Here is a 22,870-nt window from a genome sequence, read left to right on the forward strand (position 1 = left end):
CGCATGGCTTGTATTACAGGTTGGTTATTACTCTCATGTATCAAGACTACGGTCAAATTGCCTATGTCTATTGGTGCTGCCGCTCCCTGTGAAGTGTTTTGAAGTTTTGAGCATGTGGTGGTTAGGTCTTAAGGTCTTGCTTTCCGGGGACGTTGAAACAAACCCTGGCCCAACTGTGGAAGAAATGCTGAAACAAATTTTGGATAAGCAAATTCAAATGGACAACAGGCTCGCCAATTTGGAAGAGAGCCTAGTAGAAATTACGAGTCAATGTGCTCGGGTGGAAATTCTTGAAAGAACGATTGAAGACGTTAAGCGAACAGTTCAGTATCAGCAACAGCGACTAACTGAATTAGAAGACCGGGCACGGCGGAATAATGTTATTGTATTTGGTGTTCCCGAGACTGAAAACGAAATGCGTGAAGATATCGAGCAGCAAGTTGTAAAAAATATTTTTTCTAACAAACTTGGCGTCACGATTTTATCGGTTGAAAGAATACATAGGCTTGGTCAAAAGAAACAATCACGCAATAGACCTGTTATCCTAAAATTGTACGATTACAATGAAAAGGTGGAAATCTTTAAGAATTGCAAAAAACTCAAAGGAATGAAAATTAGTGTTTCTGACGACTATTCGCCGGAAACAGTCGCAAAAAGAAGACTACTTTGGAAATCGGCTCAGACTGACAAACGCGATGGCGCAAAGGTCAGTCTTGTTCACGATAAGCTTTTCATCAATAGCATTGCTTACACATGGGACTTTGAGCAGAATGTGCGCATGAGACTGCGCAATGAACGACCCCCTGCCACTGACAAAGTTGACTGACGCGCAAGGCACCTTGAAATAAGGTTACTGAACATTAATGCACGGAGCATAGTGAATAAGGTAGAACAGCTTGAATACTTGTCATTGCTTCACGACGCAGAGCTCATTGCCATAACAGAAACGTGGTTGCACAGTGACGTGAAGGACGATGAGGTATTTCCAAGCACTTACAATGTAATCCGCAAAGATAGAGCAACACGAGGCGGTGGCGTGGCGCTTCTAGTGAAGAAACCACTCAGATATGAAACTGTGCCATCCTTAAACGGGCATGAAAGTGTGTGGTGCAAACTATTTCTTGGCAATACTATTTTGCTAGTTGGCGTTATCTATAGAGCCCCCGGAAGCCCTGTTGAATTTTTGTATGCGCTTGACCAGCATTTAAATAACATAAGGAATGCCAGAAGTAGAATTATTTTAACAGGGGATTTTAATTTACCAGGTGTCGATTGGGATGCCAGAATTACGGGGCCAGTGGAAAAGTCTAGCGCTGATATAATGTTCGAGATTATGCTTAAGCATAACTTTGTTCAGGTAGTTCATGAGCCGACCAGGACTCGGGGGCAAAATCAATCTACGCTGGATTTGTTATTTTTGACTAACAGAACATTTAAATATAATGTCGACATTGAGGAAGGCATATCAGATCATAAAACAGTAGTAGCAACTTTAAGTATAGGAAACACGCAAATAGAAAAGAATCCCTCTGTATATGTGTATAATTTTGATCGGGCTGACGACACATCGGTTATCGACTACTTAGGACGGGCGCTTGATAATATGCCGGTTGAAAATGACCTAAATAGGGTTTGGAGATACTTTGTATCAGTTGTTCGCGCCTGTTTAGAAAAATATGTGCCCAAGAAAATCAAGCGCATAGGAAAACCCAGTCCATGGGTAACTAGAAACATTATTCATTTGAAGCGGCGACTGAATCGTGCATGTAGAAGGATGCCAAGGCGATGTGCAGAAATAGCCAGTCTCAGTACACAAGTTAGAAAGGAATTAAAAGACGCAAAAGCGGCATTTTTTTCAACAACACTGGTGGATTACTTGCAAAACTCGCCTCAAAAATTCTGGAATTACTTGTCTAGTTTTACGTGCAACATCAATGAAATTAAGGTAGACGGAAGTGTCTGCACTAAACCAGCTTTGATCGCACAGGCTTTTAACCCTATGTTTAACTCTGTGTTTACACCTGGCAGTAATAGGCACCCCATAAATGCGAGCAATGGTTTGTTGCTGCGTGAAGATAGAAATGATATTGCATTTTCTCGAGAAGGCATTCTAGCACTGTTGTTAAAACTGGATAACAAAAAAGCTTGTGGCCCCGATGAGATACCCAATGAGTTTTTAAGACGTTATTGTGAATGGATATCACATTCTTTGTCTAGAATTTTTGCAATATCATTCCGTATCGGAGGTGTGCCAGAAGATTGGCTCCTTGCACGTATCGTACCTATATTTAAAGCGGGCAATAAGTTATTGACGGAAAACTATCGGCCTATTTCCATTACATGCGCCGCGTGTAAAATGTTCGAACACATAATATCGAAACATCTGGTTGAATATAGAGAAAATAACTTATTCTACAGTAAGCAGCATGGCTTTCGCCAACGTCTGTCAACGGTGACGCAGCTTTTTGTGGTGTCTCATGCTTTTGGCGTCGCAATTAACAACAACGAACAAATTGATGTTATAGCAATTGATTTTTTGAAGGCATTTGACCGGGAGTGTCACATAAAACTAATTGAGAAATTGTATAAACTTGGAGTCAATACACAAATTGTGAAATGGATCCATGCGTACCTTACAAATAGAAAGCAATATGTTCAAATAGCAGGCGAAAGATCATCCTCATTACCTGTTTTATCCGGTGTACCACAGGGTTTGGTTTTAGGACCAATTCTGTTTCTATTATATGTAAATGACATTGCTAATGACTTGCATCTTAACATTGAACTGCATCTATTAGCGGATGATTGCCTTATTTACTGTCGCGTTAAGAATGTCCAGGATCAAGTGTTGTTGAACGAAAGCTTGCAAAGAATTTATGACTGGTGTGTTACGTGGGACATTAAAATTAATTTCGATAAATCAGCTTACATGACTGTATCTAACGAGAAAACGCCGTTGCTTTTTTCTTACAGAATAAATGATAGCCCGCTTCAACATGTTAGTAAGCTTAAGTACCTCGGGGTTATAATCACGCACAATTTGAATTGGAACGCACACATCGAAAACATTTGTGGTTCTGCTCAACGCAAACTCTGTCTGTTAAGGCGAAAGTTGAAAGATGCTACACCCGAGGTAAAGCTCAAGGCGTACAAAACAATTGTACGACCTACACTGGAATACGCATGTATAGTCTGGGATCCGCACCAAGTGGGCTTGATAAATAAACTGGAACGAATTCATAGACTAGCCACAAGGTTTATCTTTAATGCTTATCAAAGGACACAGTCTGTAACTGCGTTATCTCGTGCCGGTTTGCCCGAACTGGCAACGCGCAGAAAAATAGCCAGGTTGAAATTCTTGTACCAAATGTACAACAATAAATTCAGTTTCGACTCCAGTCGATACTTGCTTCCCCCAAGACGAGTGTCCCCACGTACAGGTCACCCTCATGCTGTAATGCCCTATGTGCCGCGTGTTGATGCCTTCAAATTTTCCTTTCTTGTGAAAACTATAGTTGATTGGGACAAACTTGACGCTGATGTATTTATTGAAACGTACACAACTGAATAATTTGAGCGTAAACTGTCATGTGTTTGCTGAATGCATTGTTTGTTTATTGCGGAACTGATGTTACGTGTCTGTGGAAAATTCTTTTTCCCCCACCCCTGTAACAGCCCGCAAGGGCTCACAATATTGGAAATAAAGTAAAATAAAATAAAACTTTTAGTAAACATAGTAGTAGTGTCCTGTCCTTTTTTGCAGTTTCTGAATTCTGCATCACAGTAGTTTTACTGACTGACGAACTGTGAGCATTTCTAAATAACTTGCTTTGGCTTTAAATGAGAAGAAAAGGGGTTAACCGAGGGACCCGATTTTTATTATTCATATCATAAGAAGCCAACAAACACTGACACCAACGACAACATAGGGGAAACTACTTGTGCTTAATAAATTAAATAAAGAAACGATAAATTAATGGAAATGAAAGTGGATGAAAAAACAACTTGCCGCAGGTGGGGAACGATCTCACAACCTTCGCATTTCGTGTGCAATGCTCTACCAATTGAGCTACCGCGGTGCCATTTCCCCATCCACTTTCTTGGGCATCTTTGTTTCTTAGTAGAACCCTGGGAGTGTTAGCCAGTGCCTCCACTCACAGACCTTGGCGGCGGATATGGAACATCCTTTCTGCCGCAGGCGTCATGAGAATGTGATCTTTTCTTCATCCACTTTCATTTCCTTTAATTTATTGTTTTTTTATTTCATTTATTAGGCACAAGTAATTCCCCCTGTGTTGTCCTTGAGGTCAGTGTTTGTTGGCTTCTTATGATATGACTAATAAAAATCAGGCCCCTCAGTTAACCCCCTTTCTTCTCGTTTATTCATAACGAGGATCTCGAATCCGGCAGCATTGATGCCTTCAGGCAGCATGTGTGGGTTTATTGACCGGTTGCCTTCACCCAAAAAGATCACGTTCTCGTGACGCCTGCAGCAGAAAGGATGTTCCACATCTGCTGCCAAGGTCTGCGAGTGGAGGTGCTGGCTAATACTCCCAGGGTTCTACTAGGAAACAAAGATACCCGAGAAAGTGGATGGGGAAACGGTGCCGCAGTAGTTCAATTTGTAGAGCTTCGCACGCGAAATGCGAAGGTTTTGGGATCGTTCCCCACCTGCAGCATGTTGTTTTTTCATCTACTTTCATTTCCATTAATTTATCGTTTTGTAATGAGGAAGAAGAGCACAAGAACAAGGCCAGCCAGATCGTCTCTTCCATGTCTGCTGTGCAACCAGTGGGCCAGCCGGATCGCCAGTGCTTAGCACGAGTGTGAGCCGTTCTGGCAACCAGCTGTTCCTGCTCTGCGTCACTTGCCTTCTCGGTTACGAACAGACGTTACCATCAAAACTGTTCAGTACACTCATTACAATTGGTGGAGGTGCGGGGTATTCAAGAACATCTACAGCCTGGAACTCCGGTGTCGGACTCTGCCTCCCATCATGCCTGACTCTCCCCAGCCGACGTCGCCGCCACCCCCCGTTGCGTGCTCTGGCGCTGTCCCACAACGCCATCCAGCGGTTTTCAGCGGTACGGATGAACAGGACGTCAATGACTGGTTGTCTACCTACGAACGGGTGAGCTTGCACAATCGATGGGATGATACCGCCAAGTTAAATGCCGTCATATTCTACCTTGCGGGAGTGGCTCACCTGTGGTATAAACATCACGAAGCCGAGTTTCAGTCCTGGTCCACGTTCAAGACCAGTTTCGCTGCAGTTTTCGGTCGCCCTGCCGTCCACAAGTTGCGCGCCGAGCAGCGGTTACGAGAGCGAGCGCAACAACCCGGTGAAACATTCACCTGTTATATTGAAGAGGTTCTCGACCTATGCAAATGTGTGGATGCTTCTATGCTCGAAAATGACAAATTGAAGCACATTTTGAAGGGCATCGCCGATGACATTTTCCAAATGTTGATCGCCAAGAGTCCACGCACTGTAGCAGAGCTCATAAACTTGTGCCAAAGCTACGACGAGTTGAGGAGACAGCGCGAGTTGACCAGGCGCCCCTCAGTGGCTGACGAGGCTTTCTCTTCCATGACAGCCTTCTCTGATCGCTCCCCCTTGCTCACACAAATCCAGGCTTTCGTGCGGGAGGAAGTTGCACGTCAGCTTTCTCTTCTACCCTTCGCTGAGCTACCCCAACAGCAGCCACTGCCGCAACAGCCTCCTACACAGCTCGTTCCTACGCTCCGGCGGGTTATTGAAGATCAAGTAGCTGAGGCTCTACCAATGCAGCATCAGCAGTACCCTGTCGCCGCGCCACTTACTTACGCATCCGTCACCGCGCAGCCTCCTCGTCAACCACTCGTTGCGCTACATCCTCGGCCGCTACCACCCGTTCGTCATCCCGTCCATCGACCTGCTCCTGCCTTTACTAATCCTTGGCGCATGCAAGACAACAGGCCCATATGTTATGCCTGCGGTATTCCCAGCCATGTTGCACGACTCTGCCGTCGCCGTATGCTGCACTCTGATGAGTTTGTGCAGTCGCCTCCCTACACCGACATGCAGCCTTTCCACGACACTTATTTTAGTTGGCAGTTGAACAGGCCACCAGCCGAGCGCCCGGTCCTTACACGTCGTTCACCTTCGCCCCTTCGCCGCGTCGCCGCTCGTTGTCCCCCATGCGTCGGCGCCCTTCACCCACGCAAGAGGAAAACTAAGCGCCGCAGTTCAGGAAGCAGGAACTGCGTCGCCATCGATCTGTACAAGTCCTCCATTGTCAGCTTCGAACGTTGTCAACCTTACTGTTTACGGCGTCCCTACCATTGCGCTAACTGATACTGGAGCAGCCGTGTCTGTTCTAAACGAACGCCTCTCTCGCGCTTTACGAAAAATTACGATGCCACTTTCTGGGTTTTCTCTTCACGCAGCATGCACAGCTAGAGTTGTTATTCAGGGCGTTCTCTATATTGTAGAGTTTGTGGTTCTGCAGTCCTGTTCTCACGACGTGATACTTGGGTGGGACTTTCTTTCGCGAAACAACGCCGTCATCAATTGTGCACGTGCTGAAGTCGAGTTATTGCCTCTGTGTGACGTGCCCCTCGTCAGTGCCACTTCCCTTCCCGCTAAGCTAGTTCTTCGAGAAGACATCGCCATGCCGCCGTACTCGTCTGCTGTTGTTCCCGTCTTCTGTGGCGCTGTTCCTGAAGGCGCTGTCCTCTTCACTCCTTTAGAACTCTTCATGAGCCGCAAAGACATTCCCCTCCCTTTCACCACGCTTGACATTTCAGCCGGTTTCAGCGCCATCGTTGTCTGCAATCCGCTTCCTACAGCCCTGATGGCTCTTTGCGGCGAAGCACTTGGCCATGTTCAGCCTCTTGATGACATGTTTATAACCAACAAGCCGGATGCTTCGTATGCAGAGCTCACTGACTTCTGTGTACTTTTCCCTTCTGCTCCGCCATCACCTGACTTATTCACACCTTTCATTACCGATGACCTTACTTCCGAGCAGCGCTCCCAGCTTCTTCGCCTGCTTGCCCAGTTCCGCTCTTCTTTTGATGTCGCTCAGCCTACTCTGGGTCGCACGTCAACCGTCAGCCACTACATCGACACTGGCTCCAACGCACCATTGCGGCAGCGCCCGCACCGCGTATCCACCAAGGAGCATCAGGTGATCGGTGAGCACGTGGACGACATGCTTCAGCGCGGCGTCATTCGACCTTCCAATAGCCCATGGGCATCACCGGTGGTTCTCGTCACAAAAAAAGATGGTTCCATTCGGTTCTGCGTCGATTATCGCCGTCTTAATAAGGTAACGCGAAAAGACTTCTACCCTCTACCGCGCATTGACGACGCTCTGGACAGTTTGCAAGGCGCTAAATTCTTCTCTTCGTTGGATTTACGCTCGGGCTACTGGCAGGGCCCGATGTCAGCAGTTGATCGCCCTAAAACTGCATTCATTACTCCAGATGGTTTATACGAATTTAATGTGATGCCATTTGGCCTATGCAATGCGCCTGCTACGTTTGAATGAATGATGGATAATATCTTTCGCGTTCTAAAATGGAGCACGTGTTTGTGCTACCTCGACGACATTGTTGTGTTCGCCCCTGATTTGAGCACGCATCTTCTTCGCCTTAGACAAGTGTTGACGGCCTTGACCAACGCAGGCCTGCAACTGAACCTGAAAAAGTGCCAGTTTGCCGCGCGCAAGCTCATGATTCTAGGTCACGCCGTATCACAATACGGCATTTGCCCCGACCCATCAAAACTTCGCGCTGTGGCAGAATTTCCGAAACCTAAGACACTCAAAGAACTCCGCTCCTTCATCGGCCTCTGTTCTTACTTCAGACACGTTGTTCGCAATTTTGCCTCGATAATATCACCTGTGACACAACTCTTAAGTGGCGCCAACGACCTATCCTCCTGGTCTCCTGCATGCGACACCGTGTTCGTGACCTTGCGCCGTCTCCTAACGTCTTCGCCTATACTGCGACACTACGACCCTGCCGCCCCAACTGAAGTGCATACCGATGCCAGTGGTATTGGCCTTGGCGCTGTCCTTGCGCAGCGCAAATCTGGCTACTCCGAATACGTTGTTGCTTACGCCAGTCGTGCGCTGACCAAAGCGGAACGCAATTACAGCGTCACACAAAAAGAATGATTGTCGCAGTTGATCACCTTACACGCTATGTTGAAACCGCTGCTCTACCTGCAGCGACCGCCAGTAACGTTGCATCCTTTCTGCTCCATCGTTTAATTCTTCATCATGGCCCCCCTCGGGAGCTGCTGAGTGATAGAGGCCGTGTGTTTCTCTTGCAGGTGGTTGAAGCTCTGCTTGCTCAATGCCGCATAGTTCACCGGACCACCACGGCATACCATACTCAAACTAACGGGCTTACAGAGCGTTTCGATCGCACCCTTGGTGATATGCTCGCCATGTACGTTTCATCGGAGCATACAAACTGGGACATCATCCTCCCATTTGTCGCGTACGCATATAATATGGCTACACAAAGTACTACAGGATTTTCTCCATACTTCTCTACGGCCGCGATCCTTCCCATACTATCGATACGGTTTTGCCTTATACACCAGACACGTCAGAGTGCGCTCCCATTTAAGCCGTCGCCTGATACGCTGAGGAATGCCGTCAATTAGCCAGAAAGTTCACCTCCGCCGACCAACAACGACAAAAAGCCAATCGTGATGGTGCCACTACGAATCCGAACTTCGCTCCTGGCACACTTGTCTTGTTGTCCGTGCCTTCTACCACGCCTGGACTTTCGACAAAACTTCTCTCGCAGTATGATGGACCATACCGCATCGTCGAACGCACCTCTCCGGTCAACTATGTCATAGAGCCGCTTACATCGACATCCGACAAGCGCCGCCTGAAACAATTCTATGACCCGCTCGTCTCCACGTCGTAAGTCGCCAGGATGGCTCCGCTTTTCCACCGGGGGTAATTGTAATGAGGAAGAAGAGCACAAGAACAAGGCCAGCCAGATCGTCTCTTACATGCCTGCTGTGCAACCAGTGGGCCAGCCGTATCGCCAGTGCTTAGCACGAGTGTGAGCCATCCGGGCAACCAGCTGTTCCTGCTCTGCGTCACCTGCCTTCTCGGTTACGAACAGACGTTACCATCGGAACTGTTCAGTACACCCATTACAGTTTCTTTATTTCATTTATTAAGCACAAGTAATTTCCCCTATGTTGTCCTTGGTGCCAGTGTTTGTTGGCTTGTGATGATATTGCTTTGGCTTTGCAATTTTGCATGGAATAGTAACACAGCAACTTGAGATTTGTTCCTATAGGTGCATGTTTAACTATGTTTTGCAGCACGAAGACACAGAGAGGAGGGGCAGTATGGTTGTGTAGGAGAAGCTTGTGCTGAATTTTTATGTTGTGACCAACTATAGATGCTTGTGGCAGTTGCCAGAACCATTGGGATTATATGTTTGTTAAAATGGTCACATTATGGCACTGGCTAATTGGCGGTGCTCAACCTGTACCAACCAGGCGTGTATAGTTGAAAAGGTGAAAAACAAATGAAAGTCCCACTTCAGGAGCTGTAGCATGGAGTGCTCACCATAGTACCTGTCAGTAACGATGCACAAATTTTGTATTTTCATCAAGCCCTTTACCACTTCATGACGCTGTGTTAAAACACTCAAACAGTTTTATAATGGCCCAAGATGTTTCCCTGTGTTGTATAGCGAACAAAGGCAGGTGGTGACATTAAGGAGTAAGCAGAGAAGTTTACCCATGACACTAGTCATGGCTGCCAGTCCCCTCTGACAGGCTTCACCGATCAGTGCTCATGCCATGCTCTTTTGCTCAGGCGGCATGGAATGAGATCGGCACTTACTCACTCGCTACTCGCCTTTGCATTGCCATGCAACGCCTGAAGAAATTGCTGGCCGAAGTGATGCATGCATTCAAAAGTTGGAAGGTGAATCAACCTCTAGTTGATGTCGATCAAACATTGTCGCTCCCGCACAGCTCACAATAATTAATGTGCTTCGTATACCCCATTCTCACCTGCAACTTGCTTGGGGAAATGTCTTTGAACGACGTAAACGAGAGGTTGAAATGCCGTAAATTTTTTTTCTCACATTTTATTGCTCTACTCTAGAAAGTAATCAAACAAGAAAATCACCAGGACTGACAGTTGATAGAGACATGTCGTTCAACCCTAAATAGCATTGATTTGTTTGACACGAACAGCTGAATTACGGACTGTGGCAAGTGCACAACATGCTAGTGTACACGTGCAACATAAACAACACACCCTGTGTTGCGTAGACGCATGTGCATGAGCAGTTTCAACAGCGCTTGCACCCATGTGCTGTGTCGTCTGCTGTGCTGCTCCTTCACACCTTCACATTTGTGCCTAGTCAGCACTGTCGGTAGGCAGGGCACAGAAAAATCGTGAAGCAGCTCGAAAACTTTCCTGCACCATTTAAAATGAACAATGTGGTTCAGAGGACATCAGTTCTGCTCTGTTGAATTGAATGGCATGGCGCAGCACCTCATAAACGGGTTCAGATGTTGAATTGAACAGGCCTAAAGATTTCCAGATGATCAAAATTAATTTGTAGCTTTTTTTATTGTGTATATGTATTGTGAAGGCACCCTATCATGCATGCGCACCTGATGGCTCCTCTAAAAAATGCTGGCTGCATGAATGCAAACACTGAACCATCCAACGTAGATGCCTAGTATATACAGTGTCCTTGTTTGAAAACTATTCATGAGCTGCTGGTCTGTGCTTCATTCTCTTTCCTTTCTCTTCTTTGTTCCTTCTTGCCCACTGGTGTGCACATTTGTTAGTACCTTTTTGAGCATGTTTATTTCATGGTTCATGTTGAGGGAGTAGTTTTTTGGGTTTGAAGCACAATTAAAGATGATGTTTTCTGTTCAGCTGTAACAGATCTGAGTGTCCATAAGCGGGCTACAAATTTTTTCAGTGTTTCATCTTGTAACAATATTGCTAGACAGAGAATTCATGTAGCAAAGAGAAGTAAAATCCAAGGCCATTAAAGTGGAAGACTGGACTGTGGATTGTTGTTTGGATAGCATGATCTTTGGTAGGTTTTGACTTGCCACGGGACCTGGTTGTGAAATATTTTGTGTTCGAAGTACCAGCGTCAGGGGCGTGTGCACAGAGAAGGCCTCTATTTACAATCATGTGGATAAATGGACCCATGTAGTGGTGCTCAAAAGCAGCGTCAAGCTTTGCATAGCACTGTCTATACGTTTATGGTGAATTCCTATGGCAGATTCAGAGTGCTTTCAGTATGCATTTCCTGCTTTCTTTTTTTAGTCTTGTGTAAATGGCAGATAGGGTACGTGGGCCACATGTACTAATGGAAGATCTACAGCTGATCTTTAACAAAGATCACTTTGTAGAAAAATATTCTGAGTCAACTGGCACTCTGCATGACTTAATTCCTTCACAAGTGGTTTATTTTTCTTCCAGCTCTTTAGTGGCACTGCAGATGTCATGGTCGTTGAATTTGTGGACAACATGCTTGCATGCAATGATGAAAAACTGGCATTTCATGAGAGTATCAGGGAAAATGATTGTTTGGTTCAGTGCTCTGACATTCAGTTTTGTATCGCATGATGCCATGACATGCTCAGAGCATGATTTCTTTTGGCACATTTTTCATTGCTCGGCAACACATTCATAGACAATGCAATGTCGTGCAATTACAGAATACTTGTATTCTGGGCATGTTTTCGCAGTACTTACTTTTGTTGTACTACTCACCAGCAATAGCTTTCGCATTACAGTTCTGCAAAACAAAGTGACAGTGCCAACAGCAAATGCCGAAAAACAAAAGTAGCTGTAGGAATAAAGGGAATGCTGGGTATGCATCCTAGCTGCTTGTTCCGTTGATGCCACTGTTGTTCCATTATAGCTTTGGCATTTCTGCTGTGTGCAAGAATGGGGTGCTTGCGTGCGTAGTTGGTTAGCCATTCTGAACCTACCATTGAAGTTCATCATTAGTTTTTCACCCCGCCATTTTTTGGTGCACTACCCAAGATCATAGTCACTGATGTCATGTTTTGCTGTCATAAAATATTCAAATTGCTTTAGTCCTTGAGATTGCTTTTGCAATGTTGAAAATTTAGTTGGATAATTAGGATAAAGAAGTTTTTCCTAATTTTTTAATAGTGCCACCTATTTTTTTGAATCGTATAGGCCATGGGCCTGAAACACATAGCCCACCGGCCACTTGAGACCCTTTGAGCTCTTCTGCCCACATAAACTCCTCGCATAAGTTACCAGAGCCTTAGATGCCCATTCTCCTTCTGAATATGGCTTAGGGCAGACTTTAAGAAGCTGCGCAACATGTGTGCTCTACAACCCACCCATTTCAACAGCTTCCCCATCAGCTTGTACCAATAGGAAAAAAACGACTGCAGCCTTCCCTTAAACAGGAAATGCTGCCTTTCTCATCCACAGTAATTGCAACAACATTACAATTTTGTAATTGGTGAAAAACAATCCTAATAAATGCTCACTGGTCTCGATGAAAAGATGCTTTAGAAGATTTAATGATCCAGTATCAGTTCACTTTGTTTTTAGTTTTGTTTTTTCACTCAGCTGGGCCTTTTCTTGTTTGTTTGTTAAAGGGGCCCTGAACTACTTTTTTCGAAGTGGAGAAAGACATTTAAAGTGAAAATAGGCTATTTCAGAAACACTTTGGCGCAAAAAGTACTTCATTATGTTAAGCAGAAGCGGAGTTATCGGCAATCAAACATAACTTCTACTGTGTTCCTGTTCCTGCTTCAGTGCCCTGCACTGCGAAGGCTACTGCGGAGTGGGGCGTGTCCAAAACGCTCCGCCTTCTAAATGCCACCGTGGTGCGCAGTTCAAATTTCATTTTTGATGTTAACATAGACGCTGCGACTTCCAATCTTGGTGCCTACGACGCGCTAAATGTAAGCCAAACACAGTTGTACTGAGTGAGCCGCAATGCACTTAGCCACTGGACTCGAGGTGGCACCCTGCAGCGGCCGCGGTATCTACGCTGTGTAGCCGATCACAGCTACCAATAGCAGCTGTGTAAGGGAATCCGCTTTATTATGAAATAAAGCACCCGGAAGAGAGTGAGGAGGAGGCTTCTATTTGAAAAGAGAGCGTTTGAGAGAAAGGTGACTTCATGCTCTGCCTGCGAGCTCCATGCGCCGCGTACGACAGCAAAATTTGGCTAAGATCTTCACAGCAGTGTATGCTACCCACGGATTATGTTATTTAACCGAGCCTGAGGGATGGTTTAGGGCCCCCTTAAAAGGGACACTAAAGGCAAGTAAGAAGTCGGCGTGGACTGTTTAAATACCATTCCAGAAACCTCGCAATGCTTGTTTCGTGCCAAGAAAGGACTTAGTTTACGAGAAAATTGCATCTGAAGGGTCCGAATACCTTTTTCGAAATTCAAATCTCCCGCCACCCAACCAGGGCAGTGGTGCCGTTGCATATGCCATCACCGCCCTTTGCTGCCATCAGTGAGTAAGACGGCACCCTACAGACGGCGGCACCAAGCCAGTACAGAGCGGTGGATAAGCCGCTGTAGCTGCTTTTTGGTCAAGTGGCGAAGACTGTTCGGGCATCCCGCAACATAACATGGAAGTTGAATTCTCTGCTACTTGCAGTTTGTGCGAGTTTTGCAAGCCAGCAAAACCAGCACAGCACTACGCAATAACGAAACTGCTGAAACGGGAAAGCTTGGGCAGCGCAGAGTCGAGCGAAAATGAAACTTTTCGACCACCCGCGTCGTTGTAGGGAGTAATTTCAATTAGTCCTTTTTTTTTCTAAAAATTAAATAGAACTGGATAAGTAGCATTTTATTTCATCTTATAATAAAATACAATGATGTTTTTGCAAGAAGTGGTTGAGTACTAGTGACAGAATTTAACTGAGGAGTGCTTTCGTCATAGGGCAGGTGCTTGAATGCCCCGGGGGAGTCTCTAATCATGTCCTGCATTTACCTCAGTTTCTCGATTACTAAGGCCCTGTTCGCAATAATACTGGCGCCTTACAGATTCCCAAGCACTAATCTATCACTTTAGCTTGACTTAATATTTGCCTTTAGTGTCCCTTTAAGAAGGAGCTTCATAGACTTATTTTCTTAACGAGTTATGCCATAATCAGCACATGTTGCTGCCTTGCATGTGTAAAGTGTTGCCTTTCTCTTATCTCTCTTTAAAGGGCTGATGATTCCAAGGAAGTGGCTGGCAATCAAGATCCAGAGAGTTGCCCTGCAACATCTGAAGCTGGGGGCGGCGGAGATGCTCGGTGATCTTTTTGCAGAAGCCAAGAATCTGCACGGAATGTACTGTGGAAGTAGTCCTTATTAGACATTTTTTTTTAATTATTATTTTTGCCCAATTTCTCAATTGGCTGCATGGTGAAAACATGGGACAATCTTGCAGTCTCCTATCATGTGTAACACAACTGAAGTTAGTGCGCAAGTATTGATACCGAGCTTCTCATTGTATGTTATGCTGCAGCATATCATTGGTCTGGTAGTGGCCATTTTAAGATTGTTTATTAAAGATATGAATGGAAAAGTAATATTCTTAGCTTTTGAGCTGGTGTGAAGATAATGGTATTGTATTATTGGTGTCAGCCTGGGTATGTTTCTCCCAGTAGCAGCAGTGCACACCTTTAGCGATAGTACTGCAGTCTATTTTGAGTCTCTCGGAAAAAATAAGAGCAGCATTACACCTTTGCCAGGAAGCGTATGACATGTCTGTAATGTGTCTGCTGTTTGTATAAATGCTCCAGGGCACATTAGTTTTTTTTATTGGTGCCTAGAATATTATGGCTGTCATTGATGTTTAATGAGGCATTGGACATACTGGAGTACTTTTACGTAAGAGCAATGCCATTTTATTTTATCTGTGACCCAGCTATCTTGTGTGTGAAATTTTTGAAATACATGACATGGTGTAGAGAAGTTTTTCTCTGCACAGTTGCATGTGAAATACCATGCATGTATACAAAATTTGTAGCACCCTCCATTGTCTTGAACCACAGTCGCTGAAACAGGTGGTTAGAACTTGAGAATTGCTACTCATTCTTCCTGCACTACAATGGCCAAAATGGCATGTTTAATAGAGTAACATGCTTTTGTTATGTAAATATGTTTTTCTTTATTCTACCTGGCTGTTCTGGAATAACATGCAGCTGTGTACTTTGACACATTGCAAAGTTTTAGAAGTTTTTCTACTTGTTTTTGAAAGTAGCATAGAAGTGGTTGCTGACATGTAGAAACCAAGCTATATATGGATAACGGTGACCACATATTTACCTATGTTATTTTTGTGCACTCTTAGAGTGTTTATGCAGTATTAACTGGGTTTTGTCACCCTTCCGCCTCTTTTTTTTTTTCCTCCACTTTTGTACATGTGATATGAAGGATTTGGAAGTCTTCCCCCTTTTCTTTTTCTTTTTTACCCATTCTCTCTGCTTGTTCTCATCATTTTGAAGCAGAATACACGGTACCAACCAACTGGTTAGTGAGTACTATGACTAGCTTGTTTATTCCTCTCAGCTCTATAGGACACTAGGACACAGTTATATTGAAGAATGTTTAGTGGGCAACATACTGGGTGCTACACAAGGGAAAAATTATGCCTTTGTTTTTCATTGTGCTCGGGCAACTTTGGCACTGCAGAATCTCGTTATCGCTTAGCTGCTTAAGGTTGAGCAACACAGAACACTCAACATCATAACAGAACACACTCGTCATGTGAAGTGGCAGTCATGCCCTCCCCTTTCAACTTCCCCCCTTACTTCTGGCACCACTGTTTTGCATCCATATGTACCATCTGCCTCTGTGTTTTCCAGGGCACTTCCTTTATGCTCCCTTTATGGCCTGAGCAGGCTCTGGTTGTGGCAGATCAATCACTAACACAGGTTGGATCTAGAAGAATGGGCAACCTGTATGTATTTAAGTGGAAAACTGTGATGCATAGTGCAAAAATGCACACAGTTTTAGTGTGACAGGTGTGCACATGACGGTTGCTACTGGTTCTCTACTTTTCCTTTTGACATCTGATTCTTTGAAACATTATTGTCAGCTGGAAACTCAACTTTGCTAAAATGTTAGACATGCTAGTGGAGTTTGTTATAATTGCTCATAATTTACCTGAAAGCTCATTCGTGCATCTCAAGCTATGGAGATGGCCACTTCTCTTGCCTGTGTCGACATCGACAGCCGTGCCACCCCATCCTTGCGCCATCACATTATGCAATTTGTCCAGACACACTTTTTGAGACTCTATACTCTTGGAGCAGCCGAGCTGCCACTGCAAAGCTGCCACTGTTGTGCCTACTTTGGCTATGAACATAAGCACTTGCGAACTTTTGAGACAGTACCATCAGCATCAGTTAAAATATGAATGGGAAAAAGCATGATTTTTTGTGCCTGAACACTTGTGGGTACAGTCTGGCATTGCCACATAGCTTGTTTGCTAAACATGCTTTTGTCACAAAGCTCCATGCCCAAGCCTAAATCGTGGAACTACGATGGAACTGATAAACATAACAATGGAAATGAAATTTTTTTTCTCCATGTATATGTTTTAAGGGGAAGTTGCAACTGGAATGATCACATCATTGTCACAGTTTATCACTAATGGCACTGTTGTTTTGATTGAATTCCGCTTTGTCATCGTAGTTTCATGCATAAAAGAATGAAAGAGCATTTTTGCAAGACAATAAAAAGCTGATCAAAAATAATCATGGCAGTTTAACAAACTATGATTTGGGCATGTTTTAGCAACTACCATTCAAAACATGGATCAGTCACCACGTCAACAGCAGCCAGACACTTGGGAAAAAAGTGTCTACTGTTGGGCACAGCTCACTCATTCGATATCTTAGCAAGAAAATAGTAAAAAAGTTATGTCTTTGCATGGTGTTCGGGCAAATTCTTGTTTTACAGTGCAGATTAATTTTCATGCAATAAAGTGCAGCCACCCACCATGTTGGCATAGTGGCTTCAGCGTTGTGCTGCTAAGTCCGGCGCCACAGGATCAAATCCCAACCACGGTGGTTGCATTTCAGTGGAGGCCAAATTTAAAAAATGCCTGTTTATGATTCACTGGGTGCACGTTAAAGAACCCCAAGTGATCAAAATTAATCCGATGTCCCCCACTACGGCATGCATCATAATTGTATCTTGATTTTGGCATGTAAAACCCCAGAATTTATTGACGTGCAGTCTTTTGCACATTTAAAGTTTCATTCTAATTAAATTTTGCATATGTTCTTTCTTTGAAATATCTTATAAGTGTTTATTAAAGAGAGGGAGCATTTCCAACAGAGTTTTGGTCTGGCATGCAGGTGTTTAGAGTTATTTCTTTTTAACAACATCCATTGAAGACTGTAACCTAATGTCATAAATTTAGTTTATGGTCAAAAGCAAAATAAGCTATCACATGGCTGTTGGAAATGATTAGCACATGAAAAAAAAAAAGCATGATGATGGCGGTGCCTTGGGGGTGTCGCATTAAAGAGGAGTTGAGCTACATAAAAATGAATGCTAGTTCTAAAAGGAATGCTTGCATAAGGCTCAATAATTGCCTTCAATTTTGATAATTGTAACTTTATTTATGTAAAAAATGGCTATCTAAGGAATATCTACACCCGGCGTGGTTGCTTAGTGGCTATGGTGTTGGGCTGCTAAACACGAGGTTGCGGGACCGAATCCCGGCCACGGCAGCTGCATTTCGATGGGGGCAAAATGCAAGAACACCCATGTACTTTGATTTAGGTGCACGTTAAAGTCCAAATTTCCGGCATGCCTCATAATCAGATCGTTGTTTTGGCACGTAAATTCCCATAATTTAATTTTTTTTTATTTAAGGAACATCTACCCTTAATTTCTACTAATAGCAGGGACAGCTACTTGGACTTTGTCATTTTAGACTGATTAAATGTTTAACAAAGCTGAAGGGAGAGAGGCTTTGTACTATTGGCCTCGAGCTCCATCACTGGAAAAGCTGGCGCCACCGTCGGCGTGACGTGCTAGGAGGGATCACGTGGACATAGCGGCCGCGTCGGCTGCTTCGGGCGCGCCGAAGCGAGCTGAAAACGAGTTTAAATTCCCTCGTACGCTGCGGTCCTCATTTAGTGGCGAAATTTTCCCACTTCGAGTGTCTCCGTTACAACGCTTCAAAGCACTACAATAGGTAGTGGCTGCCTTTGAAGGCACGCAACATATATGGTAGGCTACTGCTCGGTTCTGCAGGGCCGGACGCACGTAACGGAGGCCGGTGTCAGCCTTATTCACACGTAGCCGCAGGACAAGAAGCTGCGTGAAGCTTGGCTCGCGAAACATAAAACCGGCAAACAGTCATCGGCTACAACTCGGGTATGCAGCAAACACAGATGCGAGGAAGATTTCTGCTACGGCGCCCGGTCTGCGATGTTCTGAAAACGCGCACTGGGACGCTCGCCCGAGTCCGCTGCCCGACTAATGTCATGACGGTTTGGTCTATGAACTTGTCGATGCTATAGATACTCGCAAGTTCAGTGGAGTGGAAAGGCAGCGGTAAGAAGCACATTTAAAAAAAGCATGGCATATGGTCATGTTTGTGTTATGAATTAATGCACCGGATTACAAAAAAGGAGCAGCGGGAAATTGCACGCTGAGAACACCGATAAACATACAGTGCGACGCAACTCGAAAAATAATATTGAAAGGTCAAAGAATTTAGAAGAAAAAAAAAGATTGAATCGACGCGACGGGACATCACAGGCGTCGAAATCTCTACAATGAAATTATTTTTGAACAGCTGTAATAGCGCCCACGCAACAATGGTTGCTTGTATACTGTCAAATGCTCATATTCTGCGGCCTAAAGCTCATGGCACGGCGCGAAAACGCGCGCGCGGAGAAAGCGAAACAGTGCGCGGACAAGCATGCAGACGCGCAGTCGGTCACTGCGAATCTGCGCGATCGCTGCATTGAGGCTTCGTACTATTACGCTCCATTTAGTTATACAAACACTATAAGAACATATTTCACATAGTTTGCTCTCAGCGTCTACCTACCTTTCACGCAAGAAGCCGGTTCGGGAGACTCCATCGCGGCGACCGCGCGCAGTGGCGTTCACTGTAAGTATTCGGTAAGGAGATAGCGTCTGTAAACGATTGTGTGCTTTCAGTTTGCCCAAGATTATTGTTTAGACAGTAAGAAACTTCTCTTGTTTCGAAAGTACTTATAGAAATGTCCGGGAGAGCTCGCGCGTGGTGTTTTCAGTGAGCGCTGACAGCAAAACCTATGAGGAGCGCGCCGCATGATCCCTCATACTACGCCAGCGAGGCGCTTCCGATAGATGGCGACTCCGTAACTCCTCGCCGCCAATACACTAGGGGTTCACAAAAGTTTAGCTGTCATTGGCTGGAAGCATGCAAAAAAAAACATGCCAGGCTGGGGCCCATGACAAATAAAATTGCATATTGTGAGCAGTTGCCAGAATTCTGTTTTAGGCAGTTTATAAAAATTCAGTAATCCATAGTATTTTTTTTTCTTCACACGAAATGAGGATGGCTATGTATTGATTGGTGGCAATAGTTGCATGTACAATTAAACCATTTTTTTTTTATTCTGATTAAGATTGAGAACACCGCTTCATGGTAAGTGACAGGGATTTTACATCCCTAAAGCTGCATCTGGGCCATGAGCAGCAGCCTGGTTGAGGGCTCCTGATCGCCTAAGGTATTTGAATGTGCACCAGGATCTTGACACATGGATATTTTTGCATTTCTTTCTTACAAATGCAGGCGCCGGGAAGCAAACTGGCAAATTTGCGTGAGTGAATCTCTGCTGCAGCAGCTTCATTTCAGGGGGGGGGGGGGGGGGTGAAATGCAAAAACACCCATGGTGTCAATTTCATTATTGTGCATTAGGTGCATGTTAAAGGACCCCAGGTGGTCCAAATCAAATAGGAGTTTTGGCACGAAAAACCCCAGTCTTTTATTTTTTAAATTTGCATTCGGCAGCAGAGCACCATGTCCCACTGCAGTGGGTGCTAATGCAGCATTGCACAATTCTGCTATATCTACCACACCACACCTCTTGCTTGCTCTTGTTATGAACAATGCATATCAATCGCACATCTGTAGGAAATTTTGCCACTGCTCGTTTAACTTCAACACAGTGTTTTGTCTCTTGCAAGCACTATACTTGGCGACTACCTAAGAATTCACTACAAGCTCCACCCACAAAATCCTCACCTGCACCTCAGTTCTTCAATGCATGATTCCCAAGAGACTACTTTGCTCGCCTCTACCATGATGTGACAGGAATGAGTGAGCCTAATTGTCTGGCATATCTATAAAAATTCACTGAGTTAGACAGCAGTGTAATTGCCACTGCATTCATAGGCTGTCGCCAACTAGTGCATATTGTTAGCAAGAGGATGTTAATTGGACCGTTTCAAATGGCTCTACCAGTTGTTGCTGAAGCAAATGTCAGCTGCACTTTTGTGCCTTGCAGCTCATTTTGAGAAAACCTGCTCTGTTTAAAGGTGCGATGTGAAGCGGCTTTGAACATGTGAATGAGATGTGTTGTACTGCCATATGAGGGTGGGACCTATGATGGTGCTTTATGAAATGCAGTGTCAGAAGCAACTTTCTACTAAGCTGTTGCCTTCTGATAAAGGATTTGCAAGTGGAGGACCTTGTGTGAAGCTATGCTGGTGCCCAGCAAAGATTAGTGGAATGAAGCTATTGTCACACATTGTTGGTTTGTTTATCAGTAAAGTGCCTAACTAATGTGACATGAACAGCTCAAGCACTCCCCTTTCTTGCAAGGTCGAGTTACTTTGGATTGTCTTCACTAATGCAGATTAGGTGCATGACATATCGAACTTTTCAATGCTGCCACCACACTGTTGTGAATTATGTGCGGCAGCCATGCTGACCATGCTTGTAGCTGTTTAATAAGAGTTTGTATGTGCATTTCTCACACGAACATTTTGATTTGATGGAGTGCAAGCATCTTTTAGTAGGGTAAAAAAGAAACTTCAAAATGGATGCTTTGAAACATCACATGTTTCAGTGTTTCTGAGCAGCTATTTTGGACAGTTTTGGTGTTTTGGTGAAACTCTGAGCAAGTTTTGCTGTATAATCATGTTTGTTTGAACTGAAAACTGTGTAGCTTGCATCCTTTCCATTGTTTTCTGTTACTGCTGCTCCAAACCCGTAAAAGCTGCTGGAACTGCAAACACCCTGACGAACAGTGTGCTTAAATTCTTGTCGAGAGAGCTTGATGGCGAAGTAATCGGGATAAATAGGTTTGCTGTTTTTGAAGGAGACCCCCTGTTAAGAAGGCGGCTGTATTTACACCACACACCTTCCCTCCGCCTTTGTCCAGGTGCAGTACAGCAGGCGTGTTCTGTTGTTTGACGACTCTTAAAGTGGCCCTGCAACTACTTCTCTTCAAAACTGAGAATGTGCTGAAGTGAGCACAATGCCTTTCTAATTAACGTATTCCCACAGGAATGTTTTAGAAGAACCTACTATTAACGAAGATAGAAAAAGCACAATGTTTACTTTTGCCATTTCTCCTTAATATAATGTTTCTTCTCAACTGGGATGGTGCCAATAGCAGTGCCTTGCCTTTTGCTCCTTTTTGCTTTTTCTTATTTCCGTGTTGCATTTATGGTAGCCCTTCAATGTTGGCGTCTGACAAAGGAGAGCAACAAAGAAATGGTGACAGGATTGGTGGGATGTGTTGACTATGCTGCTGCTTGAGTTTGCTAGAAGTCTGGAGTGTTCTGTATGCATATGCATAACCTTTCACTCAGGTGTATCTCATGATCGTGGAATATCGCCTAGTAGCTGGCATTTATTGGATGTCATACAGGTCCATGACAGCATAGACGGGGCATTATAAGGGGGCCTTAAAAGCCATAGAAGAGAGCGAGCGATCTTTTATGCGAGATTGTGGGCTACCTGCTACATGCAGTGGAATAATATTTGTTCGCACATTCCTTACAGCACTGTCTACATATTGCAAACATTTTCTTATCCTGTTCAAAAAGCATTGCAGTGCCCTCATAACAGTGTATTAATTGTGTCATTGAATACCAGTGCATCGTGAATTCTGATAGATTGTGGCAGCATTCGTTTGCTTAACATAGATCTAAAATTTCATATGTGCATATTGTGTAGCTGAAAGATGAAATATATTTTTTTAACACTAAGAAAATAGCTGCCTTAAATTACATCATTCATGAAGCCATTATCAGTGTACAGGTGTGGTGGGTTGTGCTCATGGCTTCAGAAAATGAAAGCAGTAGAAGACATGTCTGCACTAAAGACTGGTAGCTGTAATGCTTACTTCAAGCATCCGGTAGGTGGTACCTAGATTAAAGAAAAATATAGAAACACATGAAAATGACAAAACCAAGACGGAAAGAAATGCTTTATGACAGGTTGCATATTAGTCTTATAAAATCTAGGTGGTTTTCTTCGACCGGATTCTGTAATCTCGTGTCTGTCTGTCCATCTCTATGCACATGTGTTTGTTTCTGTTTTCGGTTTTGCCTTCCTTTCATCGGGGTATATATTTATTGTATGCTTGCAATAAAGCTTGGAAGTTGCTAGTAAGTGCCTTTCTCTTTTTTTCAAGTCCTGTCTCCAGTGCAAGTTCTCCTTCCTGAAGCCATATTCATGGTGACAGTAGTGCCTTAAGAGCTTTAGGTACGGCTGCTTATAGAACTATTTGGAAGGCAAGAGGAGACTGCATTTTGTTGTAGCAAAGGCCTGTAACCAAGAATCAAGAGGGCATTCTATGCGCATCTGTGTGCAATGATGCACTGAATCTCTTTCAGG

The 22,870-nt window shown here is 44.3% G+C and overlaps 1 protein-coding gene across 4 annotated transcripts in view; it reads left to right on the forward strand.

Moving 5' to 3' along the window:
- Nucleotides 1-22,645, forward strand: part of Snx16 (sorting nexin 16) — a 47,619-nt gene extending 24,974 nt beyond the window's left edge. For 3 of the 4 annotated variants that reach the window (XM_075704275.1, XM_075704285.1, XM_075704295.1), the window contains one exon: nt 14,226-22,645. In XM_075704275.1, the coding sequence (XP_075560390.1) occupies nt 14,226-14,316 (91 nt within the window). In that variant the 3' untranslated portion in view covers nt 14,317-22,645. The remainder of the gene's footprint in view (nt 1-14,225) is intronic. The other variant, XR_012830783.1, reaches the window with a different exon arrangement.
- The last annotated feature ends 225 nt before the right edge of the window (nt 22,646-22,870 follow it).

The sequence above is a fragment of the Dermacentor variabilis genome, chromosome 1 (genome assembly GCF_050947875.1).
Source record: "Dermacentor variabilis isolate Ectoservices chromosome 1, ASM5094787v1, whole genome shotgun sequence".
Lineage (NCBI taxonomy): Eukaryota > Metazoa > Arthropoda > Arachnida > Ixodida > Ixodidae > Dermacentor > Dermacentor variabilis.